Below are 24,733 nucleotides of genomic sequence, written 5' to 3' on the forward strand. Positions count from 1 at the left end.
AAGGTAGGCCACAACGCTTTAGGTTAACTCGAGCTCTTTATTGCTTGCTCACTCGTCAACCCTACAGTGCTCTGGACTGCGAGCCCGCGTGTATATCCGGAGGCCACGCCTCACCTGGGGCGTGGCCGACACCCACTGGTGCTCGGAATTATGTCACTACGCCAGCGAGTCATCGTGTCCGCCACAACATCTTGTAATTTTTGTTAACCTTTAATCATTTCCACAGAAGGACCGGTGGAGCATCCGGAGAAGGTTGAGCTGGATCAGAACAACTTGAGAAGACTTTGTAAGTGAAGGGAAATTGGGAGGGCGTTCTTCTTCTTCCTTCCATTTACAGATCATTTAAAATTCCATATTTTCTACTTTTCATTCATGCTTTTTTCTTCTGTATTATTTCCCTATTCATATTTTCCTTCACTCTATTCCACTAGTTATTTTCCAACTCGATTTTCCCTCTTGTCAAGTGTCACAAGACCCAAAGTTTGTTTAATTGAACGATGTCCAACCAGGAGGAGGGGATATTCCAAACTTGTGTTTGCTGATTAGAGGCCTTTCTTAATCCCCATCCTGTCCTCCCTCCTCTCTCATCCCCTCCCTCTCTCTTCCACTCCCTCTCTCTTCCCCTCTCTCTCTCCCCCTCCCTCTCTCTTCCCCTCCCTCTCTCTTCCCCTCCCTCTCTCTTCCCCTCCCTCTCTCTTCCCCTCCCTCTCTCTTCCCCTCTCTCTCTCTCCCCATCCTTCTCCCCGAATATCCCATCCCCTCCCTCTCTCTCCACCTCTCTCTCCACCCCTCTCTCTGCCTCTCTCGCCCCCCTCCCTCCTCTTTCTCCCACACTACTCCATCCCCCTCACTCTTCCCCACTACCCCATCCCCTCTCTCTCTTCCCCACTACCCCATCCCCTCTTTCTCTTCCCCACTACCCCATCCCACCCTCTCTCTCTTCCCCACTACCCCATTCCCCTCTTTCTCTCTTCCCCACTACCCCATCCCCCCCTCTCTCTCTTCCCCACTACCCCATCCCCCCTCTCTCTCTTCCCCATTACCCCATCCCCCCTCGCTCTCTTCCCCACAACCCCATCCCCCCTCTCTATCTTCCCCACTACCTCATCCCCCCCTCTCTCTCTTCCCCACTACCCCACCCCCCTCTCTCTCTTCCCCACTACCCCATCCCCCCTCTCTCTCTTCCCGCTGCCCCATCCCCACCTCTCTCTCTTCCCCACTACTCCATCCCCCCTCTCTCTCTTCCCCACTACCCCATCCCCCCCCTCTCTCTCTTCCCCACTGCCCCATCCCCCCTCTCTCTCTTCCCCACAACCCCATCCCCCCCTCTCTCTCTTCCCCACAACCTCATCCCCCCCTCTCTCTCTTCCCCACTACCTCATCCCCCCTCTCTCTCTTCCCCACTGCCCCATCCCCACCTCTCTCTCTTCCCCACTACTCCATCCCCCCTCTCTCTCTTCCCCACTACCCCATCCCCCCCTCTCTCTCTTCCCCACTGCCCCATCCCCCCTCTCTCTCTTCCCCACAACCCCATCCCCCCCTCTCTCTCTTCCCCACAACCCCATCCCCCCCTCTCTCTCTTCCCCACTACCCCATCCCCCCTCTCTCTCTTCACCACTACCCCATCCCCCCCTCTCTCTCTTCCCCACTACCCCATCCCCCCTCTCTCTCTTCCCCACTACCCCATCCCCCCTCTCTCTCTTCCCCACTGCCCCATCCCCCCTCTCTCTCTTCCCCACTACCCCATCCCCCCTCTCTCTCTTCCCCACTACCCCACCCCCTCTCTCTCTTCCCCACTACCCCATCCCCACCTCTCTCGCTTCCCCACCACCTCATCCCCCCCTCTCTCTCTTCCCCACTACCCCATCCCCCCCTCTCTTTCTTCCCCACTACCCCATCCCCCTCTCTCTTTTCCCCACTACCCCATCCCCTCTCTCTTTTCCCCACTACCTCATCCCCCCCTCTCTCTCTTCCCCACTACCCCATCCCCCCCCTCTCTTTCTTCCCCACTACCCCATCCCCCTCTCTCTTTTCCCCACTACCCCCATCCCCCTCTCTCTTTTCCCCACTACCTCATCCCCCCCTCTTTCTCTTCCCCACTACCCCATGCCCTCTCTCTCTTCCACACTACCACACCCCCCTCTCTCTCTCTCTTCCCCACTACCCCATTCCCCTCTTTCTCTCTCCCTCCCCCTCTCACCAACGATGTAATCAGAGCAAGATCTTTCTTGACAAATCCTGGTTCGTTCTGTAACATAATCCGGTATAAATTGCTCGTTCATCCCAGGTAAAATTTACAATCCTGAAGGAACTTGTAAGATATTTCCCAATGTCTCACGTAAACATCTTACATCGACAAACATTGTGGAATCATCTTTCTATAATAATAAAAAGGTGTGTGTGTGTGTGTGTGTGTGTGTGTGTGTGTGTGTGTGTGTGTGTGTGTGTGTGTGTGTGTGTGTGTGTGTGTGTGTATGTGTGTGTTTCCGTCTGTCTCCTCCATAACTCCAAAACCATGAAACGTAGAACCCCCAAACTTTGCAAACATACTTCTCCACCTCCTCGGGATTACATGAATGAAAACTGGGTGTTTGTGTTTGTGTGTTTAAGATAATTTACACGAACAGGCTTATCTTTGGTCAGCCTGCGTTCAGATCACTTAGCTTGGGGTCTTAATTCCCCCCATTTTGTCCACTCAACTCGAGTATGCCCTGCGTCAGAACAGGTCGGTTTCTGTGTAATAAAGCTTGCTGGAGTGCTTGAGCTTCTTGGCGAGCGCTCTCCGAGCAGCTTGGTAATGGATGGAACACCCCTGCTCCCTCCTCAGATTGAGTCTATTTTATTTAGTTCCTTCATTTAAAGAGTAAAAATATGGGCAACACACCTGGTGCTCACCTGGTAGAATAACCAGTATACTGCACTGACTAAAGGTATTTTAAACCAATTTCAATTGTTTGCAGAAGACAGGACAGCATGGAGAATCAAACGAACATAATCATGAGACTTTAAACAAATAAAAACATACCTATTTTGGGGTCCACTCCCACCCACCCAGTTTACCTCCTTTTGTAATGCCTTGAACAAACATTTATCCATCACGGGTGGTGAAGGTTGTGGGGAGTTTCATCGAGAAAAAAAGGCGTTGGCGGTACGAGTACGCGGCCACAGCCAAACGCGCCGGTGGCGAATAGCGAATATTCCAGCCACGCGAGTAAACGCGGGCAGAGCCGCCAGTGATTAACCGTCAACCGCAACAGAGCCCACCCCCTACCGTTCGCCTCGTAATAACCCTGTGCGTCCAAACGGAGCGCTACGAGCTCCTGCCTTCTCCTGTAATATTCGAAAATCGACACTGTATGGCTTTTTTTCAGCACTTTATGATTCACAAATGAAATAAAATAAAACCACCTTCAAATTAGACTGATTAATGATTTTATCAATGGTTTTCAGAAGAAAATAAATTGCATTTGGGTTTCCCTTCAAGGGCATTTTGGGTCTTCGGTGTCTTTTCAGTCTTTTGGGTATTTTTGATATTTTTAATGTTTTTTGTCTTCATTGTCCTTAAGGATATTTAGGGTCTTCGGGGTATTTTGGGTCTTTGGGGTCCATTGGGTCTCTGGGGTCTTTTGGGTATTCAGGGTCTTTTGCATATTCGGGGTATTTTTGGTGTTCGGGTTTTTTGGGGATCTTTGGGTTTTTTTAGGGTCTTTGGAATATTTTGGGTCTTCAGGATCTTTTCAATATTTGAGGTCTACGGGGTATTCTGGGTCGTCAGGGTATTTTCGGTGTTCGGGGTGTTTTCGGTGTTCGGGGTATTTTCGTTGTTCGGGGTATTTTCGGTGTTCGGGGTCTTTTCAGTGTTTGGGGTCTTTTCGGTGTTCGGGGTCTTTTCGGTGTTTGGGGTCTTTTGGGTCTTCTAGGTCTTTTTTGTGTTTGGGGTATTTTTGGTGTTTGGGATCTTCAGGGTCTTTTCAGTCTTTTGGGTCTTTGGGGTATTTTGGGTCTTCAGAGTCATTGGGGTCTTCTGGGTCCTCTTTGTCATTTGGGTCCTTGGGGTTGTTTGGGTCTTTTGGTTCCTCTAGGTCTTTTGGATCATCAAGGTCTTTTGGATCCTCAGGGTCTTTTGGATCCTCGGGGTCTTTTGGATCATTGGGGTCTTTTGGGTTTTTTGGGTCCATTGTGTCTACATGGTCTTTTCAGTCTTTTGGGTGTTTAACAGTCTATAGGGTATTTTGGGTCTTCAGGTATTTTGGGTCTTCAGGTATTTTGGGTGTTTGGGTATTTTTGGGTCTTCCCAAAATTTTGGGTCTAAGGGTATTTTGGGTCTTTGGGTTCCATTGGATGTTTAGGATCTTTTCAGTCTTTTGGGTCTTTGGGGTATTTTCGATCTTCAGAGTCTTTGGGGGTCTTCTGAGTCCTTGGGGTATTTTGGGTCCTCTTTGTCATTTGGGTCCTTGGGGTTGTTTGGGTATTGGGGTCTTCTGGGTCTTCATGATCCTTTGTGTCTTTAACAGACTACAGGGTAATTTGGGTAGTTTGGGTCTTCTGGGTCCTTGGGGTTTTTGGGTTCTCAGTCTTTTAGTTATTTTAACCTGTTGACACAGTCATGTTCAAAGATTTCCCATTTAACCCCCACCCCCCGCCCCCCTACAAATCCCTCCAAAAGCACAAATCAAAGCCTTGAAAGCCGACCATTATGAAGACACACACACACACACACACACACACACACACACACACACACACACACACACACACACACACACACACACACACACACACACTCACTGTGTTTGTGTTTTCCATGGTAGCTTATCTTATTGAAGAGCAACGAGTTTCCAAAGTTCCAGACAACCACGGGTGGCTGGGTTCGTATCCCGACCCGGGTATAAACTGCCGTCCAGGTACTTCGCAGGCATGTGATTCATCAATGTGTTCACCTTCGTCCCTCGGATGGACGTAAAGCCGGACGTCCTGTGTGCCAGCATTAGTTGGTGAATGTTAAAGATCCCACGGTCTCCTTCACGAAGAGTAGGCAAGCTATCGCCGGCATCCTGAACAAATTACACATTCCTGCTGAAACCCACGAGGCACTCCTGTAAATAAGGTAAAGGTACGACGAGCATTTGTTAGATTATCGGGAACACGTGACACCAGGACAGTTCCACCGACGTATTACGTCATCGTACACAAACCCATGAATGCAGAGCAGCAACGAAGGCTGGAAACGGTGGAAATGCGAATGGTTCGGTGGATGTGCGGAGTGTCGCTGAGAGAGAGGAAGACAAATGATGAATTGCGAAAGATGATGGGAATATTGCCTGTGATTGATGTTGTGAAGAGGAACAGGTTGAGGTGGTTTGGTCATGTGTTGAGGAAGGATGAAAGTGACTGGTTGAGAAGAGTGATGGAAATGAATGTAGAAGGAAGTAGAGGACGGGGAAGACCGATAAAGACTTGGCTAAAGACGGTGGAAGAAGAAATGCGGGCCAGGGGGTTAACAAGGGGAGATGCAGAAAATAGGGCAAGATGGAGAAGATTGTCATGGGGACCGCAAGGCTATCCCCCGCTCTTGCAGGGAAAATGGCCTTAAAATGCATGTTGTTGTTGTTGTTGTTGTTGTACTCAAACCATCGTGATAAAACGTCATCACGACATGGAGTTCTAAGGTGTGATTGAAAACCCGATCCACACCAGGTAACCCGGGTTATAACGCTTGTCCCATCATTTCTGAGTCGATTCCTCGAGCGAAGTGAATCACGTTCAAAGACCATTGTTGGATTCCTGGTTTAAACGTGTACACCGGACAATGGCTGAAGTGTAACCTGGAGTCCCGATTCCCTGTCCTTGTACATCTCAATGTTCGATCGAACCAACTCGATAACAATCGGTAAACGTGGTCTTGTCTCCCCAGGAGGAATGTATTGGGGGTTGTCGGTGGATTGTGTCGTCATATTGCACTGCGACGTCACAGACGGGTGTTTCAACAGTTCGTTTCACGACTCGATAACAATCAGTAAACGTGATCTTGTCTCCCAGGAGGAATGTCTTGGTGGTTGTCGGTGAAATCTTTAGCTCATTACAATTTACCTGGACCTTGATACAGTATTCGGTCGTTTATAAAGAACAACCGTTCGATTTGAACACATGGAAGCACCTGTGCAGGTAAGAAACGGGGATTGGTGTGAGGGAGAGCAATGGGAATGTCATGTACTTCACCTGTGTAGCGGTTACCGCTGGATGCACACAATCGCCTTGCACCGGCCAGAACACGGCCAGACGCGCCTCTCCCGGGCATGCCCGGACTCATTGTTCCCGGGCACGCCCGAAACTCCCGGGCACGCCCGGTCTCGTCTTTCCCGGGCAAGCCCGCTCTCGCCTTTCCAGGGCTCGCCCAGAGCGTCCGGGCATGCCCGCTATCGCCTTTCCAGGGCTCGCCCAGAGCGTCCAAGCATGCCCGCTATCGCCTTTCCAGGGCTCGCCCAGAGCGTCCGGGCATGCCCGCTATCGCCTTTCCAGGGCTCGCCCAGAGCATCCGGGCATGCCCGCTCTCGCCTTTCCAGTGCTCTTCCAGAGCGCCCGGGCACGCCCAGCCTCGACTTGCCAGGCCGCAGCCAAACACGCCCGGGCAGGCCCAGTCTCGCCTTTCCAAGGCTCGCCCTTGACACCCGGGCATGCCCGGTATAGCTTTTGCCGGGCAAACTTCCCGACATAAATGTGTATATATATTGCTGCCCAATAAACGGGCTTTGGTCAGAATACCTGAGCTGTTTTGCTTCAATAAAGCAACTCGGACGAATTCCGTCTTTGGTCACGTCAATTCTTTCGACTCGCGTTGGAGCGCAGCTCCTTCACTGGTGACCTACCGACATGGACACGGCAGTGACTCTTAAACTGCCTACCTTCTGGGAGGCTCACGCGGCTGTTTGGTTCGCCCAGGCAGACTCCCAGTTCGCCCTGCGAGGCATCACCGCGGACGACACCCGCTTCCAACACGTCGTGGCAGCGCTCGGTTCCGCCACCGCGGCCCGCACCCTGAGCCTCCTCGAGCACCCGCCGGCTGCCGACAAGTATGACGCGCTGAAGACGCTCCTCCTCGACGCTTTCGCCCTCTCACCGGCGGCACGCGCACGGCACCTGCTCGACCTGCCCGAGCTCGGCGACACGCGCCCGTCCGAGCGCATGGACTATATGCTCTCGTTGCTCGGTGAGCACTCTCCGGATTTTCTGTTCCGCGAGTTGTTCCTTCGCCAGCTGCCTCACCCAGTACGCCTCGCCTTGGCTGGCACGTCGATCACCGATCCCCGCGCCCTCGCCAGGGAAGCCGATAAGATCTCCTCGGCGGGCCAACACATCGGCGCGGCTACCTGGAGCCTGCCGCCGTCCGAGGCGACGCCCACGACGCCCGAGCGCCCTGCGCGGTTGGAGGCCGAACTGCCGGTGAAACTGGCGGCCGCCACGCCACACCGACCGCTTCCGACACGACGGCCGTGGCCTCCACCTGACCAGGCGTGGTGTTATTACCACGCCAGGTTCGGACACAAGGATCGGACGTGCCGACCCCCGTGCACTTTCGGCAAGTCGGGAAACAGCCGGGCCGGCGTTCATTCCCAGCCATGAGCGCCGGCCACTCGGGCAACTTGCTTTTTATTCGGGACAAAGCGTCCGGGCGGCGTTTCCTTTGTGACACCGGCGCCCAAATGAGCGTCATACCCGCCTCCGAGCAGGACAGGCGGGACGCCATTTGCGGCCCCTCTTTGGTCGCTGCTAATGGCTCGGCCATACGCACTTTCGGCCCGCGCAACGTCACCCTCTGCTTCGGCAGCCAGCGCTTTCAGTGGACCTTTGTGACCGCCTGCGTCCCCATGGCTTTGCTGGGCGCCGACTTCCTCTGCGCGCACGGGCTGCTGGTCGACGTCAAACGTCGTCGCCTTGTCAACGCCGAGACCTTCAGCTCCCTGGCGTGCACGATGAGCAGCTCCGCGCCGACCGAACTGGCGTGCGCCCTCCCGACGGCGAACGAGTTCGCTCGCCTGCTCGCGGAATTCCCGGCCCTCACACGGCCGACGTTTTCGGCCGTCGCAGTGCGGCATGGGATCGAGCACCACATACCCACTATGGGCCCGCCGGTCTACGCCTGGGCCCGCCGCTTCGACCCGGCCAAGCTCGCCGTGGCAAAGGCCGAGTTCGACGCATTGGAGCACCTCGGCATCGTGCGGCGCTCCAATAGCGCGTGGGCCTCACCACTGCACATCGTGCCAAAGCCGGGGGGCGGATGGCGCCTGTGTGGCGACTACCGCCGCCTCAACGACGCTACCACCCCCGACAGGTACCCGATCCCGCACATCCAGGACTTTTCCGCCCGTTTGGCGGGACGGGTCATATTTTCCAAAATTGACCTGATACGGGGATACCACCAGGTACCTGTCCGGGCGGCCGACATCCCGAAGACGGCCGTCATCACGCCGTTCGGCCTGTTCGAATTTTTGAGGATGCCGTTTGGCCTCAAGAACGCGGCCCAGGCATTCCAGCGCTTAATGGACGGCATGCTGCGCGACCTGCCATTTCTTTTCGTCTATCTGGACGACATCCTCGTCGCCAGCACGTCCCGCGCCGAGCACCTCCTCCACCTCCGAACACTGTTCAGTCGCCTCAGCGAGCACGGCTTAATTGGCAACCCGGCCAAATGCCACTTCGGCACGACGACCGTTGACTTTTTGGGCCACCGCATCACCAAGACCGGGGCCGTGCCGCTGCCGACCAAGGTCGAGGCCATCACCACGTTCCCGCGTCCCCGTTCCATCAAGGCCCTACAAGAGTTCCTCGGCATGGTGAATTTTTATCACCGATTCGTGCCCCGCGCTGCTCAGCTCATGCGGCCCCTTTACGAGGCCCTCCGGGGCAAGCCGGCCAAGCATGACATCGTTTGGTCCGCGGCCATGGACGCGGCCTTCGCGAGCGCAAAATGGGCCCTCGCCGATGCAACGCTGCTGGCTCACCCGGTGCTCAACGCGCCCATCACCCTCACTACGGACGCCTCCAACTACGCGGTGGGCGCCGTCCATGAACAATGGGTGGACGGGGTTTGGCAGCCACTCGCTTTTTTCAGCCAGCAGCTCCGGCCGAACGAGTTAAAATACAGCACGTTCGACCGCGAGTTGCTCGGTCTATTCCTGGCCGTTCGCCATTTCCGACACCTCCTGGAGGGCCGCCCGTTCATGGCTTTCGTCGACCACAAGCCGTTGGCCTACACAATGGTCAAAGTCACGGAGCCGTGGTCGGCCCGCCAGCAGCGCCACCTCTCCGCCGTGTCGGAATTCACCACGGACATCCGGCACGTCGCCGGCAAAGACAACGCTGTGGCCGACTGTCTTTCTCGGGCCAGCGCGAACGCGGTCCACCTCGGCGTGGACTTCGCGCTCATGGCGGCCGACCAGACCACCGACACCTCGGTGCAGGCCCTCCGGGCGGCGGACACGGGCCTCTGCCTGGCCGACATCCCCTTCGCGGGCACCGTCCTGCTCTGCGACGTCTCCCAGGGCCAGCCTCGCCCCATCGTGCCCGTTTCCTGGCAGCGCCGCATCTTCGCCTCCATCCACGGCCTTTCTCACCAAGGCCGGAAAGCTTCTCAGAAGCTGGTGTCGGCGCGTTTCGTCTGGCACGCCTTCGACGGAACGTCCGCGACTGGGCCAACGCCTGCACGGCCTGCCAGCGGGCCAAGGTCCACCGCCACACCCAGGCCCCACTGGCACCTTTCACCGTGCCTGCACGGTGTTTCGACCACGTCCACGTGTACCTGGTGGGTCCCCTGCCCCCATCGCGGGGGTTCACCCACCTGCTCATCATGGTGGACAGGACCACCAGGTGGCCGGAGGCCGTGCCCCTCACCTCCACCACCACCGCCGACGTGGCGCAGGTGTTCATCGCCACCTGGGTCGCGCGCTTCGGCGCACCGGTGGACATCTCGTCCGACCGCGGCCCACAGTTCACGTCCGAACTTTGGGGCGCGGTCGCCCGCTCATTGGGGGTCACACTGCACCGCACCACGGCCTACCACCCCCAAGCCAACGGGTTGTGCGAGCGGTTTGACCGCTCCATGAAGGCCGCACACATGGCCGGCCTTCAGGACGACGGTTGGACCGACCGGCTGCCGTGGGTCCTTTTGGGCCTCCGCATGGCCCCCAAGGAGGACCTCCGGGCGTCCGCCGCCGAGCTTGTCTACGGTCAGCCGCTCTGCGTCCCGGGCGAGTTCGTGCCCGACGCTACCAGTCCCTGGTCCACCGCACACCAGCGCTCGGACCTCCTGGATGCCGCCCGCCGATTTGCCCCCGTGCCAACGTCCCGCCACGGTGGCCCCCAGTCCTACGTCCCTCCGGCGCTTCGCACAGCGGAGTTCGTCTTTGTGCGTCATGACGCGCACCAGGGGCCACTCCGGCCGCCGTACGACGGGCCCTTCCGGGTCCTGCGACGGGGCGACAAGTCCTTTGTCGTCGACGTTGGCGGCTGGTCGGACCGGATCTCTGTGGACCGCCTCAAACCGGCGCACATGGAAGTCGACCGACCACCACGGTTGGCCCTTCCTCCACGGCGAGGCCGCCCCCCGTCCACAGTTCCCCCCGCTCGACCACCCACCACCACGTCGGACCCCTCCCCACGACCATCCAGGGGTCGCTTCGGCCGGGTCATCCGGACCCCCCTTAAATTACCTGGACTCCGCTTGGACCATTAATCGAATTCCTTATCCTAAAAATCTGAAATTTCATGCATATGATCGATGACCCATTTGAATTGAAATATTACCATTACGACATCATTGGTCACATGGTTTGGCAGCCATATTGGATTGAAGGAAAATATTGAATAATTATATCGCTGAAACTACTTACTCTATCAATGCGAAATTTTACAAACATCATCTAACACAAATGTTGCATATAGTTTGAAAATGATAACTGTCGGTCTTGTGGTTTGGCAGCCATCTTGGATAGAAAAACGAACCTTGTCCGATCAACACAAAACTTCACAAACGTGATCCCCGACCCATACATATCCAGATTGTACATTTTCCAGGTCATATGTCACGTGGTGCAGCAGCTATATTAGCTTGAAAGCCGATATTAAAAAAAAATTATGATTTTAATTAAAATTAAATTTATTTAAAAAATTAATTATAAATTTAATTATAAAAAAACTCGAGATCGCCTTTCCCTACTCTTGGGGTGGGGGATGGGAGGGGTTGGGGGGAGGGGGAGGGGATGCTAGAGATCGCCTTCCCCTACTTTTCGAGTAAGGGGGGGGGAGATGCTGGGGACCACCTTGCGCTCCTGTTAGTGGAGTGGGGGTTAGGGGTAATTCTAAAGATGTCTTTGTCCTGTTGGGCAGAGGGGGATGGGGAGGGACATGCTGATGTTACAATGGTCTCTATTCAACATGCGATGTTTAAACAAATTTCTTTCCTCACCTATAATCCTTCCCAGGGAAACTCTCATTTTCAGCACTGCATTAATGTATTATTTATTGCAAATTCATCCATCGGACATAATCCATAACTATATTTATTGTAATCCTCTGTGTTGTTTATTTTTGTGCATCCGTCATTTTCACAGACTTTCCCCCGAGCTGGTGTCATAAAGGAGAAAACAAAAATCTAAATGTGCTGTTGAGTGTAAATGTCGTCTCGTAGATCTACGTGGATTTCGGTTTCAGTGTTTCCAAGAACAGTCGGATCGAGGATTACAATCAAGGAGGAGAGGGACGCGACGGGACGGGGCAGGATGGGGCGTTGCAGGCCTGGAAGGGGCGGGACCGGGACGGCGTGAGAGGCGAGTGGAACTCCGAAGGGCGCGGCATCCTGGAAAGAGTTCTGATTTTCTCTCGTTTACTACTACGTCAATATAAGGGGTTCTGTGTAGGTACAAACTTCGTGCCAAGTCGACGATTGAAAAACAACTGAACTAAATGTAATTATTCTCATGCGCCGTGAACGGGAGTGGTAAAATGGCCGATATGTGGCTTCATTTATTTATCTGATGCCAATTGGCCAATGAGCCATCAACGACCACATGGTGAAGATTGGTGGTTTTGAGGAGGAAGAAGAAGAATGAATTGCATCCACAGGAAGGATTCAATAACGACGAAAACCTCCGGGTGATCTTGGAAGCCTTGAACTGAAACTGTGATGAAGATCCCGGTGATCGGATCGTATCGATCCGTGTCCTTTTTGCTTTCGTGTCCGTGTCCTTTTTGGTTTCGTGTCCGCGTCCTTTTTGGTTTCGTGCCCGTGTCCTTTTGTCCTCCCTGCTCGGCTCCGTGGCCTTTTCCACAAGCGGCTGAAACAATGATCGGTTTGGATCTTCTGAGTTAAAGGTTTGTACGGAGTTTCTCATTTTATTATTAATACTGAGAAAGATATTCTGTAAAACGATTATTTGAAGTGATTCTTCATAATATCAACAGAGAGATCGGGCGAACATTATGATTATACATAGCACGATATGACAAGAGTTGTGGATGGATTATGAAGAAGCTTGGGGGATGAGATGGGTTTTTGAGAAGAAGAAGAAGAAGAAGCTGATTCAATTGAGGTTCAGGTCCGAATCCAGATCCGGTCTATCAGTGGATACAAAACGTTACCTGTTTATCCTGGTGGAGGTTTGTGCGATACCGAGTGACGGTCTACTTTGTTACCTGTGAAACTAATCCTGGTGTTGGCTTCATGGTTAATGTGGCTCGTTGAAAATGTTACGGTCTTTTTAAGATGAAACGTCTTTTAAGACGTTGAAGATGTTTTAACATTAGATGTTAAAATTTGATGTTAAAATAACATCAGGTGGGTTGACTCAGCTTGTCTTCCTTTTTAAGTCGGCAAAATGAGTACCAGACTTCAGGAAACAGGGGGCACTGCATCAGCGGCGCGCGAAACTGGAAGTCGGTTGTTTTTTAGGGTAGAAGGTCTTGGGGCACGTGACATAAATCATCAATTTTTTTAGATATATTGGGGAAAATGCCAGGTTCCAAGAATAAAAACCAAGTTCCATCGGAGGAACCAAGTAATGCTCTAGAAAGGTTCATATATAGGGGCACCCTCCATCTGGCAAATAAAATACATTTACTTCTTCATGCAGCTGTGTGAATCAAATTGGCATTTTTCCCAAGAATGTCCCTTCTTTTCTATAGTTTGCCACATGGCACATACCATATAAATTGGCCTTTTCTATAGTTTGCCACATGCCGCATTCCATATAAATGGGCCTTTTCTATAGTTTGCCACATGGCACATACCATAGAAATGGGCCTTTTCTATAGTTTGCCACATGGCACATACCATATAAATGGGCCTTTTCAATAGTTTGCCACATGGCACATACCATACAAATGGGCCTTTTCTATAGTTTGCCACATGGCACATACCATATAAATGGGCCTTTTCTATAGTTTGCCACATGGCACATACCATATAAATGGTCCTTTTCTATAGTTTGCCACGTGCTACATACCATATAAAGTGGCCTTTTCTATAGTTTGCCACATGCCATATAAAGTGGCCTTTTCTATAGTTTGCCACATGCCACATACCATATAAATGGGCCTTTTCTATAGTTTGCCACATGCCACATACCATATAAATGGGCCTTTTCTATAGTTTGCCACATGGCACATACCATATAAATGGGCCTTTTCTATAGTTTTCCACATGGCACATACCATATAAATGGGCCTTTTCTATAGTTTGCCACATGGCACATACCATATAAATGGGCCTTTTCTATAGTTTGCCACATGGCACATACCATATAAATGGGCCTTTTCTATAGTTTGCCACATGGCACATGCCATATAAATGGGCCTTTTCTATAGTTTGCCACCTGGCACATACCATATAAATGGGCATTTTCTATAGATTGCCACATGGCACATACCATATAAATGGGCGTTTTCTATAGTTTGCCACATGCCACATACCATATAAAGTGGCCTTTTCTATATTTTGCCACATGCCATATAAAGTGGCCTTTTCTATAGTTTGCCACATGCCACATACCATATAAATGGGCCTTTTCTATAGTTTGCCACATGCCACATACCATATAAATGGGCCGTTTCTATAGTTTTCCACATGGCACATACCATATAAATGGGCCTTTTCTATAGTTTGCCACATGGCACATACCATATAAATGGGCCTTTTCTATTGTTTGCCACATGGCACATACCATATAAATGGGCCTTTTCTATAGTTTGCCACATGGCACATGCCATATAAATGGGCCTTTTCTATAGTTTGCCACCTGGCACATACCATATAAATGGGCATTTTCTATAGTTTGCCACATGCCACATACCATATAAAGTGGCCTTTTCTATAGTTTGCCCCATACCATATAAATGGGCCTTTTCTATAGTTTGCCACATGGCACATGCCATATAAATGGGCCTTTTCTATAGTTTGCCACCTGGCACATACCATATAAATGGGCCTTTTCTATAGTTTGCCACATGCCACATACCATATAAAGTGGCCTTTTCTATAGTTTGTCCCATACCATATAAATGGGCCTTTTCTATAGTTTGCCACATGCCACATACCATATAAATGGGCCTTTTCTATAGTTTGCCACATGGCACATACCATACAAATGAGCCTTTTCTATAGTTTGCCACATGCCACAGACCATATAAATGGGCCTTTTCTATAGTTTGCCACATGGCACACACCATATAAATGGGCCTTTTCTATAGTTTGCCACATGGCACATACCATATAAATGGGCCTTTTCTGTAGTTTGCCACATGGCACATACCATATAAATGGGCCTTTTGCTATAGTTTGCCACATGGCACATACCATATAAATGGGCCTTTTCTATAGGTTGCCACATGGCACATACCATATAAATGGGCCTTTTCTATAGTTTGCCACATGGCACATACCATATAAATGGGCCTTTTCTATAGTTTGCCACATACCATATAAAGTGGCCTTTTCTATAGTTTGCCACATGCCACATACCATATAAATGGGCCTTCTCTATAGTTTGCCACATGCCAAATACCATATAAATGGGCCTTTTATATTGTTTGCCACATGGCACCTACCATATAAATGGGCCTTTTCTGTAGTTTGCCACATGGCACATACCATATAAATGGGCCTTATCTATCGTTTGCCACATGGCACATACCATATAAATGGGCCTTTTCTATAGTTTGCCACATGCCACATACCATATAAATGGGCCTTTTCTATAGTTTGCCACATGCCAAATACCATATAAATGGCCTTTTCTATAGTTTGCCACATGACACATACCATATAAATGGGCCTTTTCTATAGTTTGCCACATGGCTCATGCCACATAAATGGGCCTTTTCTATAGTTTGCCCCATGGCACATACCATATAAATGGGCCTTTTCTATAGTTGGCCACATGGCACATACCATAATGGGCCTTTTCTATAGTTTGCCACATGGCACATACCATATAAATGGGCCTTTACTGTAGTTTGCCACATGCCACATACCATATAAAGTGGCCTTTTCTGTAGTTTGCCACATGCCACATGCCATATAAAGTGGCCTTTTCTATAGTTTGCCACATGCCACATACCATATAAAGTGGCCTTTTCTATAGTTTGCCACATGGCACATACCATATAAATGGGCATTTTCTATAGTTTGCCACATGGCACATACCATATAAATGGGCCTGTTCTATAGTTTGTCACATGCCACATACCATATAAATGGGCCTTTTCTATAGTTTGCCACATGCCACATACCATATAAATGGGCCTTTTCTATAGTTTGCCACATGGCACATACCATATAAATGGGCCTTTTCTATAGTTTGCCACATGGCACATACCATATAAATGGGCCTTTTGTATAGTTTGCCACATGGCACATACCATATAAATGGGCCTTTCCTGTAGTTTGCCACATGCCATATAAAGTGGCCTGTTTATAGTTTGCCACATGCCACATACCGTATAAAGTGGCCTTTTCTATAGTTTGCCACATGGCACATACCATATAAAGTGGCCTTTTCTATAGTTTGCCACATGGCACATACCACATAAATTGGCCTTTTCTATAGTTTGCCACCTGGCACATACCATATAAAGGGGCATTTTCCATGCCCCTGGCATTTTCCCCAAGAATGAATGCTAACAGACTGGACAGCCAGCTTAACGTGCATCCGTGGGCCCAGTCTGGACAGCTTAAAGGTGAGTGTGCATACCTGTAGACAATTATACAACATGCCCTTCCCACATTGGACTAAATAAATAAATAAACTTCTCTCTTGCTTAAAATACACAGTTTTAAAATACACAGACTTTTTAAGAAAAAGGGGATGTGTTTGTGTGTGTGTGTGTGTGTGTGTGTGTGTGTGTGTGTGTGTGTGTGTGTGTGTGTGTGTGTGTGTGTGTGTGTGCCTTCATCATCTATGCTTTTCCAATCCACATTGTCCGAATGCCTTTCTTAGACAGAAACATTCCGAAAAAGCTATTTTATGGTACGGTTGCAGGTGAAATAATTCGGACTGTGAGAGCAACCACACACAGCTCTGAGCTTATCAATAGATTACAACAACTAGTCAGACGTATGTTCGCACAGAGAGCTATAGTTGATAGATTACAAACAAGTTTTCTGTAATATCACAAAATGACACCAAATCGAATTAGTAAAATACAATGTGAATAGTAAAAATATTATTCATGAGATCTTTATGTAAATACCGTACAATATCAGAATTAAATATTCTGCAAATTAATGTTGCTAGGAATCAGTGGTAGCGAGGATACAGCCGCATGCCAAAAACCGTTATAGGTGACAGTTTCAACATTCAAAATGCAGTTTGATCCAGAGGTCGGTGCTGTGGTCATGCTGGTTGGTAGATATGGTGTATTTAAGGTAAGATGTGCATGATTTAATGATATTATCATATTATGGAGTGTGTAAGGAAAGTTATAAATATATGATAGTACATTAAATCCTGTTGCGAGTGAAGTTGGAATAAACGATGTTTCAATAATGAGTTGACTGACTGCCTGGACGCAACTGAGGTTGTGGATCTACTGATTTCGCATCTATGGATGTGGATCCATGATCGAGGTTGTGCATTTACTGATGTACCATCTATTGATGTGGATCCATGATCGAGGTTGTACATCGATTGATGTGGATCCATGATCGAGGTTGTGGAACTACTGATGTACCATCTATTGATGTGGATCCATGATCGAGGTTGTGGATCCATTGTTTGGAGAGGTCCTGGACTGAAAGGATCAGACCCTCGAGGAAGAACGGTGCCCAGCTGATGATCCATGCAGTCGGGAAACTCGTCAATTTCTTACAGGTTAAGGTTCTTGGTTTAGGTAAGGGAACTATGTTTTGAGGTTTAGAATTTAAATAAAGTTGAATATGGGATGTTGTGAAATTAACATCATTTACAGCAATTCTTTAAATTATTTATATTTACGTTTACGAACAAGCAATACTGTACAATTAATTAAATGCATTTTAAAATAAGAATTGAATAAAGCAAATAAGAATTGAAAATCATGAGATAGAATTGTGAGAAAGAAAAAAAAGGTGTGTGTGTGTGTGTGTGTGTGTGTGTGTGTGTGTGTGTGTGTGTGTGTGTGTGTGTGTGTGTGTGTGTTAAAATTGGCATATCATTTATTTATCATTGTAAAAGGTACATATTTCATTTTATTGCTCATTTTGGGAACTCAAATGGTTAGTGTCATGTTCAAATTTGATGTGACGGTGGATAAGATCTGGTGATGATGTCACGGCCAACACATTTTTGCATGGCTCCGGTACCTCAAAATTTGGCACAATACCACTGGGATACTCGTAATGATGCTGAAAATCAGGTTTAAGAACGAATACGTTTTAAATACGAACAAATTGCATTTTGTTCATCGGGCAAGACTTTATTCAAGACAATATAAAAGATTTGAAAAGAAAGAAGAAAAAAATTATTCAACCCAGATGGGACTTGAACCCACAATCACCCAGCTTGGAAGTGTGATGCCTCATCCATGAGGCCAATGAAGGGGCGCCATTAAATTCTCCACCACATATTTCCATAGAAGATGTCACCAAAAAGATTCTGCCATGGCCTGCTTCCACGTGAAATCCCCATTCACATTTAAATTACCAAACACATCACAATAATAACTCGATCACAGTTCATTTCCATCCTCACGACCACACAGAACACAACGCCTTTACACAAGAAGTCGTAAATGTATTTTATTTGGCCGATGTCGGGCACCCCTTTATATGAACTTTTCTAGAGCATTCCTTGGTTCCACCTAAGAACACAAGGTTAGTCCAGCATGTACACGAAATTTTTTGAATGTCCCTTATTTTCTGTTTGGCATTTTCTACAAGCTATGGAATGTCCCTTCTTTTCTATACTTTGTCACTTGGCACATACAATATATAGGGGCCTTTTCTATGCCGATGGCATTTTCCCCAAGAATGCCCCTTCTTGTAACATGCATTAGAAAGGAGGCGGTTATGATTGGATATGATAGATGTTTAAGATAATAATGCCTGAAGGCAAAATAAGTGCAGAATAATTATTCAGCAGAGATAGTCACAGGGCCCGGGGGCATAGCCTAGTAAAGAAAATAAGAGTTAATGCGGTGGTGAGGTAATATAAAGGCAGCTCAGCAAATGGATGTGGATGTTCTGGACAAAAGCGCTAAATTTTTCCCACGTGCTATTCATAGCTTTACCTTTCCATTTTTGGTAGGAACCACTTCCTCTGAAAACATGATATTTTTTGTAGTATTTTCAGTGACTATGGCACATTAACAGTATTCCGTTTTAATTTTTTTTTTTTTAAGTTTGATGTTCAGTTTCTTTTTTGTGTTACTAAAAATCGTCTGTTGTTTTTCTAAATGGTATAGTTGTATTCCTTGGCTCAGAAAATGTATGTTTAGACACGAAGATTGTGATCCTAAGTGGCTTAGAAGCTGAGATCTTGGTAGATATGGGTTTTTACGTGGCAGCTATTTTGAAAATCCAAGATGGCCTCCATATTGTATTCGCAGGAAGTGGTTCCTATCAAAAATGGAAAGCTAAGGTAACTGGAAACAAGTGGGAAAAATTGGCGCTTTTGTCCGGAACGTCCATTTCCATTTCAAATCCGGTCCGAATCTGCCTGACAATAAGGCTCTTTCACTCAGAGTAGTTAATGCATGGTATGGTCTCCGAGAAAGGCAGTGACAACAGAATCAATAGATAAGTTTAAATTCGGATTAGATAGATACCTGGAAGCTTTCGAGATAGAAGAGTATCGGGATATTGGCAAGACGTATGTGACTTGAGTATGGATTGGGTGATTGTGTGCATCTGAGTGAAGTGGATTGTTGTTTCTGCGGGGAATCTCGTCAAGGGGTAGTGTGTGGTTGATGCTGTGTGTTTGTCATCCAAGAACTGCTATCGCCCAAATGTATCCCCTCCCCCACCACACCCACCTCTGAAAAAATAACACAAAAGATTGCTTTTTCTCATTTTTTATTTTAACAATTAAAATAATTGTACTTCCCCATTTGTATTTGACGCGCTTGGGATATCCCTGGTTGTGCCACATTGTCTCATCCACAATTCCTCCCCTCATTCCCCAAATGAAATTGCATCGTTTTGGCGGATAAACTTTGTCTGGTGTTGATGTGGCGCAGCATAATGGGCCGAATGGTCTCCTCTAGTTTAGTCTGGGTTTATTTTTGTCTCTGTATATAATAACTCACATTCATTAGATGCTGATTTATAAGCAAACTTGCAAAATTGGACACAGCGGTGAACAAACTTGATGCAAAAGCCTGCATTCATTGGATAATAATTTATTGGATTGTCAATGGAAATAACTCACAAAAATTACAAACAGAGTAAACAAAATAACATGTATAACTTTTCTGTGATTAACATAAGCATTGTATTCATGGCAGGTCAACGATGAAATGGAGAGCTTCTTGGAATGGCTCAAGTTCCAAGGCCTGAGAGCAGAAACAGCCCAAGCAGTGATTGATAAGCTCGGAATTGAGAATCAGAAGGTTATTCGAGCTTGCACTGATTCGGATCCATTGCGGACCAAGCTTCTCTCTCTCTCCAAAGAGAAATTACAATTTGCAATGTATGCTGACTACTGTAAATTTATGAATTCTTTTTCGAAGCCGCAAGATGTCCAGATTGCGGATTCTTCTCTTTTGGGAAGTATTTTCGTCAACTTGGAGAATGTTATTCGGGAACTTTCCAGTTTCTGTGAAAAGATTTTCGGATCCCAAAATGTGCAGCTGGAAAATGTTCCTAGTTTCTCTGGAATCAGGTTCAGTGATGTCTGCAGCCTTCGCTCTCAGGATGATGGATCAAGAGCCATGTCTGGTATGTGCCTTTTTTAACACAACATCGCATGTAAACAAATATCTTGATCTTTTGCCATTGTTTTTTTTCTGTATTCTTTTAACTTGGATAATCTCTTTTGGTGCAGTTTTGTGTTGTCTAATATGAATAGGTTTTTGATGTGGGGTACAAGGTAAATCTCAGCTCACCTGGAACATATTTCTGGGGAGCTTATGGGATGGCGCTCGTCGTCAGTCCGTCCGAAGACACTTGCAACTTCTTCTTCGAAACTGCTAATGCGATTGTGACCAAACTTGGCTAAGATTATATTTTGTGTGTTTGAACTCAAATTTGTTCACTGCAATAATAAACATCGAGGTCTCAGGGGGCCCACCGGGGGTCAAAGTGGGTCCGGATTTGACCCACTCCGGCCCTCCAAATTAGAACTACACAAAGGATTTCGATAAATTTGGAAATGGCATTAAATTTATAGGTGTTCCGTTTTAATCGGAGCATTTGAGTTATCTGCATGCAGGAAGTAGTTTATTACCTCTATTAACCACGGACAGGCGTAACATTATTATTGATCTTGTTGTATAGCCCTGGATAGTTCTCTTGAACAAGCCCACTGCACGGAGACAGCCAATCAATCTCCCAGGAGTGACCCAGAGATCCCCCACATCCAATATGATTTACCCCCACCTGCTCTTATCCTTGTTTAAACAATGATTTCATATTAAACAGTAATTAAACATCGTATAATTCTTTATATCTTGTTAATATTTGGTTGAACAATGTGAGCCTGGTATTGGCTTAGCGGTGAGGGTGCCGGCTTTGGATTCCTAGGATCCTGGGTTCGAATCCTTGTCGATCGCTGAATTAACGCCAGAGGGGTTGATTCAGCCTGTCATCCTTCCGAGGTCGGCAAATTGAGTACCAGCTTGCTGGGATGAATGATCCTGGTGTGTACCCTGGTTTAGAATAGGTACACCGTGTCCCTGCGCATGCAACGTAAGAGCGTGACCAAGGGTTGGCGTCAGGAATGGCATCCAGCCATAAAAAACATTGCCTCAAACAGGGAACCATGATTTTCATGGGGCCCGCAAGGCTAACCCCCGCCGTAGCGGGGAAAATGGTCTTAAAATGATCATTCATTCATTTCATAATGTGAACGTAAAAAAGAAAAAACAAAAAAACAACTTTCCTTCCAAAACAAACTAGAAGCCACTGGTCGATAAAACAAACAAAATGTGAAAATTCCTTGTTTCCAACAACAATTTGATCTTTCTTCTAAAGAAAATAATTATTTAAATCTGAATTGTTTATTTAAACCTAAATCAAGGTTTGAGTTGTAATTAACTAAATTTCATTAACTGCAGTTTGGACATCGAACCAGTTTCATTAACTGCAGTTTGGACATCTATCTATAATTCCATTAATCTCTGTGTGTATGTTTGTTTGTATTGTTACGTGGTCCTCCCGGTAACTACCTGGTCTTGGCGACCCCCGGACCGTGGGAGGGACCCCGCCAGAAAGATATATGGTTTATACGCTTTCGTAACGCAATCAATATGAATTCCGGTCAAGAAGAAACCCCACACCAAGGATCCGGAATAATCAATAATATATTCACTGAGCAATCAACAACCATCAACAATGCACAATCAATATTACAACCATGTGAACTCATCTACACAAACTCTAAGATGGCCATCTTAATCTTATACATTCCTCACGTGAGCCCCACTCCTGACTCCCTCCGTGGTCAATGTCTCTCCTCTCCGCACACGGGCGGTTGAACGAGCCCCGGGCGGACGTGCTCTAAACGTGCCGTCTCGGACTGGGGCCGCGGCTGCAGCGCACCTCCTTGCCAAGCCACGGGGCAAACCCAGCGCGGCGTCCAACGTGCGCGAGGCCCCAAGTGCGACTCTTACGCGTCCTTGTAGATGGGCAAAAACCCAGCGCGGCTTCCGACGCGAGCGAGGCCCAACGTGCGGACCCGTACGCGTCTTTGTAGACGGGGCAAAACCCAGCGCGGCTTCCGACGCGAGCGAGGCCCAACGTGCGGACCCGTACGCGTCTTTGTAGACGGGGCAAACTGTCCCGGACGCTTGGTTTCGTGCCCGAACTCACAGTGACTGGACGTGTCCAAAGGTATGTACCGCCCAGGTAACTCCTCTCGCCAGACGTTTCGCAACGGCGCGTTTTCCGCGCAGCGTAAGGTCGATTCCACCTTCTCGTCGTCGCGGGGCGAGGAAGAAGAAGCCTTCCTTTCCCTCGTGTCTTTTCTCCTCCCTTTCCCGTCACTTCCGCTTCCGGCCACTTCCGTTTCCTGCCACTCTTTCAGAAGGGCTTCTGACCCTCCAACCACAACAACTACACAACAACTTAATATACTACACACGGAAGCAAACACCTGCATGGTAATTCACATACATTCACATAAATATGTAACACTCCCCCCCTTCAAGAAAGAAAGTTTGAACCCAGCGAAAACTTTCTTTGCCGGCCAATTTGGAGAAATAAACCAGATAACTCAACCCCCCCACATTATCAATTCCCCCCGGGCACAGTTATCACTTAAAAATAAAGCCAGTTAAGCCACTCGATAGCACTTTTCCGGGAGGCCAAGCCGAGTATTCACTACATGGATGCCTTTAGGAACGCGGAGTTCACGGTTAGTCCGTGCAGGAAAGTTCTCTACATGGGCGCCTTGAGGAACGTGGAGTTCACGGTTAGTCCGTGCAGGAAAGTTCTCTACATGGGCGCCTTTAGGAACGGCGTTCACGGTTAATTCGTGTAGGAATCTTGGCTCGGCGGCTCCGCCGCCTTCAGTGCTTCAACTTCTCGGAACGTCCCTAATAATTAGGGTGGGACCACTGGTCCCTGTAGTCCCCTGAATACCGGTCTTCTTCTCGGCCACTACTTTGCCAATTCTTCCTTCGGGAGCGGCCGTAACTCAGGGAGCCTCCATAATAATATTGACTGCGGCCACCACCAAAACTACCGCCCAGTTGTCCTCTCCTGTAGACCTCTCGACGCCTACGAAATGCCTTCCCTACTGTTATGGTCCGACCCTCCAAATCCTTGCCATTCCAATTCTTCTCTGCCTCTCTGGCGTCTTTTGTGCTGGCAAACGTGACAAAGCCGAACCCTCTTGACTGTTGCGTTTCCCAGTCTCTTACCAACCGCACTTCCACCAGCGGCCCATATCTGTTGAAGACAGAGGTCAGAACTTCTTCCTCTGTTTTGAAGTTCAGTCCCCCTACAAATAACTTGGCACTTTTGTCACCATCCCGAGCTGGTGTGGTGTTATTTTCCCTGCTGGGCTCTTTCTCAACCCTCAGGTTACCATAAACTTGACCCCCGGCCAAATCATTCCCGAGAACCACAGATACACCCTCTACAGGAAACGTGGCTTGTAAACCGACGGTGACCGGTCCTGACACCAAATCGGACTCCAACTGGATGACCTGAAGGGGAGCACTAACACCGCCCCCGATCCCCTGTAAACGAACACTATCCCCCGTTGCCGTCTCCTCGGACCATGGCAAAATGCCTTCAAGCATTAAAGATTGATGGGCCCCTGTGTCTCTCAATATCCTAACCGGTCTCCGGTTAGTCGAGGCTCCATCCAGTGACACAAACCCCTCGGAAACAAATGGTTGGTAACCCTCTTGATGGCGATTTCTTACGCTAGCCATCGCATTCGGAGTTGTAATAGTCGGACTCCGCTCTGGGTTGTCCCTTTTCATGAGGTAACAACTGGACATCAAGTGTCCAGGTTTTTTGCAAAACGCGCAAGTAGGCCCGGAGGAAAAACTCGGGGTCTGCCTCGGGCCCCCCGAACTATAAGTTTGTCTTGGGCCCGCATCCCTCTGATTTCGAACCGGTGGGGTATCATAGTTGTCCCCATAATCATCTCGAGGCCGCCGCCATGTATGGTCGTTCTCCGCACCTGCTGTTCCCCACCTCCCCTGCGGAGATCTAGGCGAGGAGTTAGGTTCGTGGACCCCTATTCGGTGGGTTAAGGCATAATCATCTGCCATGGTGGCTGCGTCCCACAACTTTGGTACCTTCTTTTCCTGCAGGTACACTTTGATGTCCTCGTGGACACACTGCTGGAATTCCTCCACCAGGATCAAGTCCCGCAATGTCTCGAAGTCTTTCCCGACTCCTTTTGACTCACACCACCGATCAAACATGTTTTCTTTCACTCTGGCAAACTCCACATGGGTCTCACTCTCCCTCTTCCTGGCATTCCTGAATTTTTGCCTGTAAGCTTCCGGAACCAACTCATAGGCCTTGAGGATGTGCTTCTTCAGTACCTCATAATCTGCACATTGGTCCATTGGTAGCGCCGAATAAATT

The 24,733-nt window shown here is 48.6% G+C and overlaps 1 protein-coding gene and 1 long non-coding RNA gene across 2 annotated transcripts in view; both read left to right on the forward strand.

The window, feature by feature from the left end:
- LOC144889633 (uncharacterized) overlaps positions 1–24,733 on the forward strand; it is a 464,313-nt gene that overhangs the window by 30,702 nt on the left and 408,878 nt on the right. Inside the window, exon 2 of the long non-coding RNA XR_013621942.1 lies at positions 227–286. This is a non-coding gene — a long non-coding RNA (uncharacterized LOC144889633). The remainder of the gene's footprint in view (positions 1–226; positions 287–24,733) is intronic.
- Positions 11,818–24,733, forward strand: part of LOC144888232 (uncharacterized) — a 114,885-nt gene continuing 101,969 nt past the window's right edge. The window contains exons 1-2 of the mRNA XM_078770598.1: positions 11,818–12,366; positions 19,972–20,404. Coding sequence (XP_078626724.1) covers positions 19,984–20,404 — 421 coding nt within the window. The 5' untranslated portion in view covers positions 11,818–12,366; positions 19,972–19,983. The remainder of the gene's footprint in view (positions 12,367–19,971; positions 20,405–24,733) is intronic.

This window comes from Myxine glutinosa, chromosome 1 (assembly GCF_964187855.1).
Source record: "Myxine glutinosa chromosome 1, kmMyxGlut1.1, whole genome shotgun sequence".
Classification (NCBI taxonomy): Eukaryota; Metazoa; Chordata; class Myxini; order Myxiniformes; family Myxinidae; genus Myxine; species Myxine glutinosa.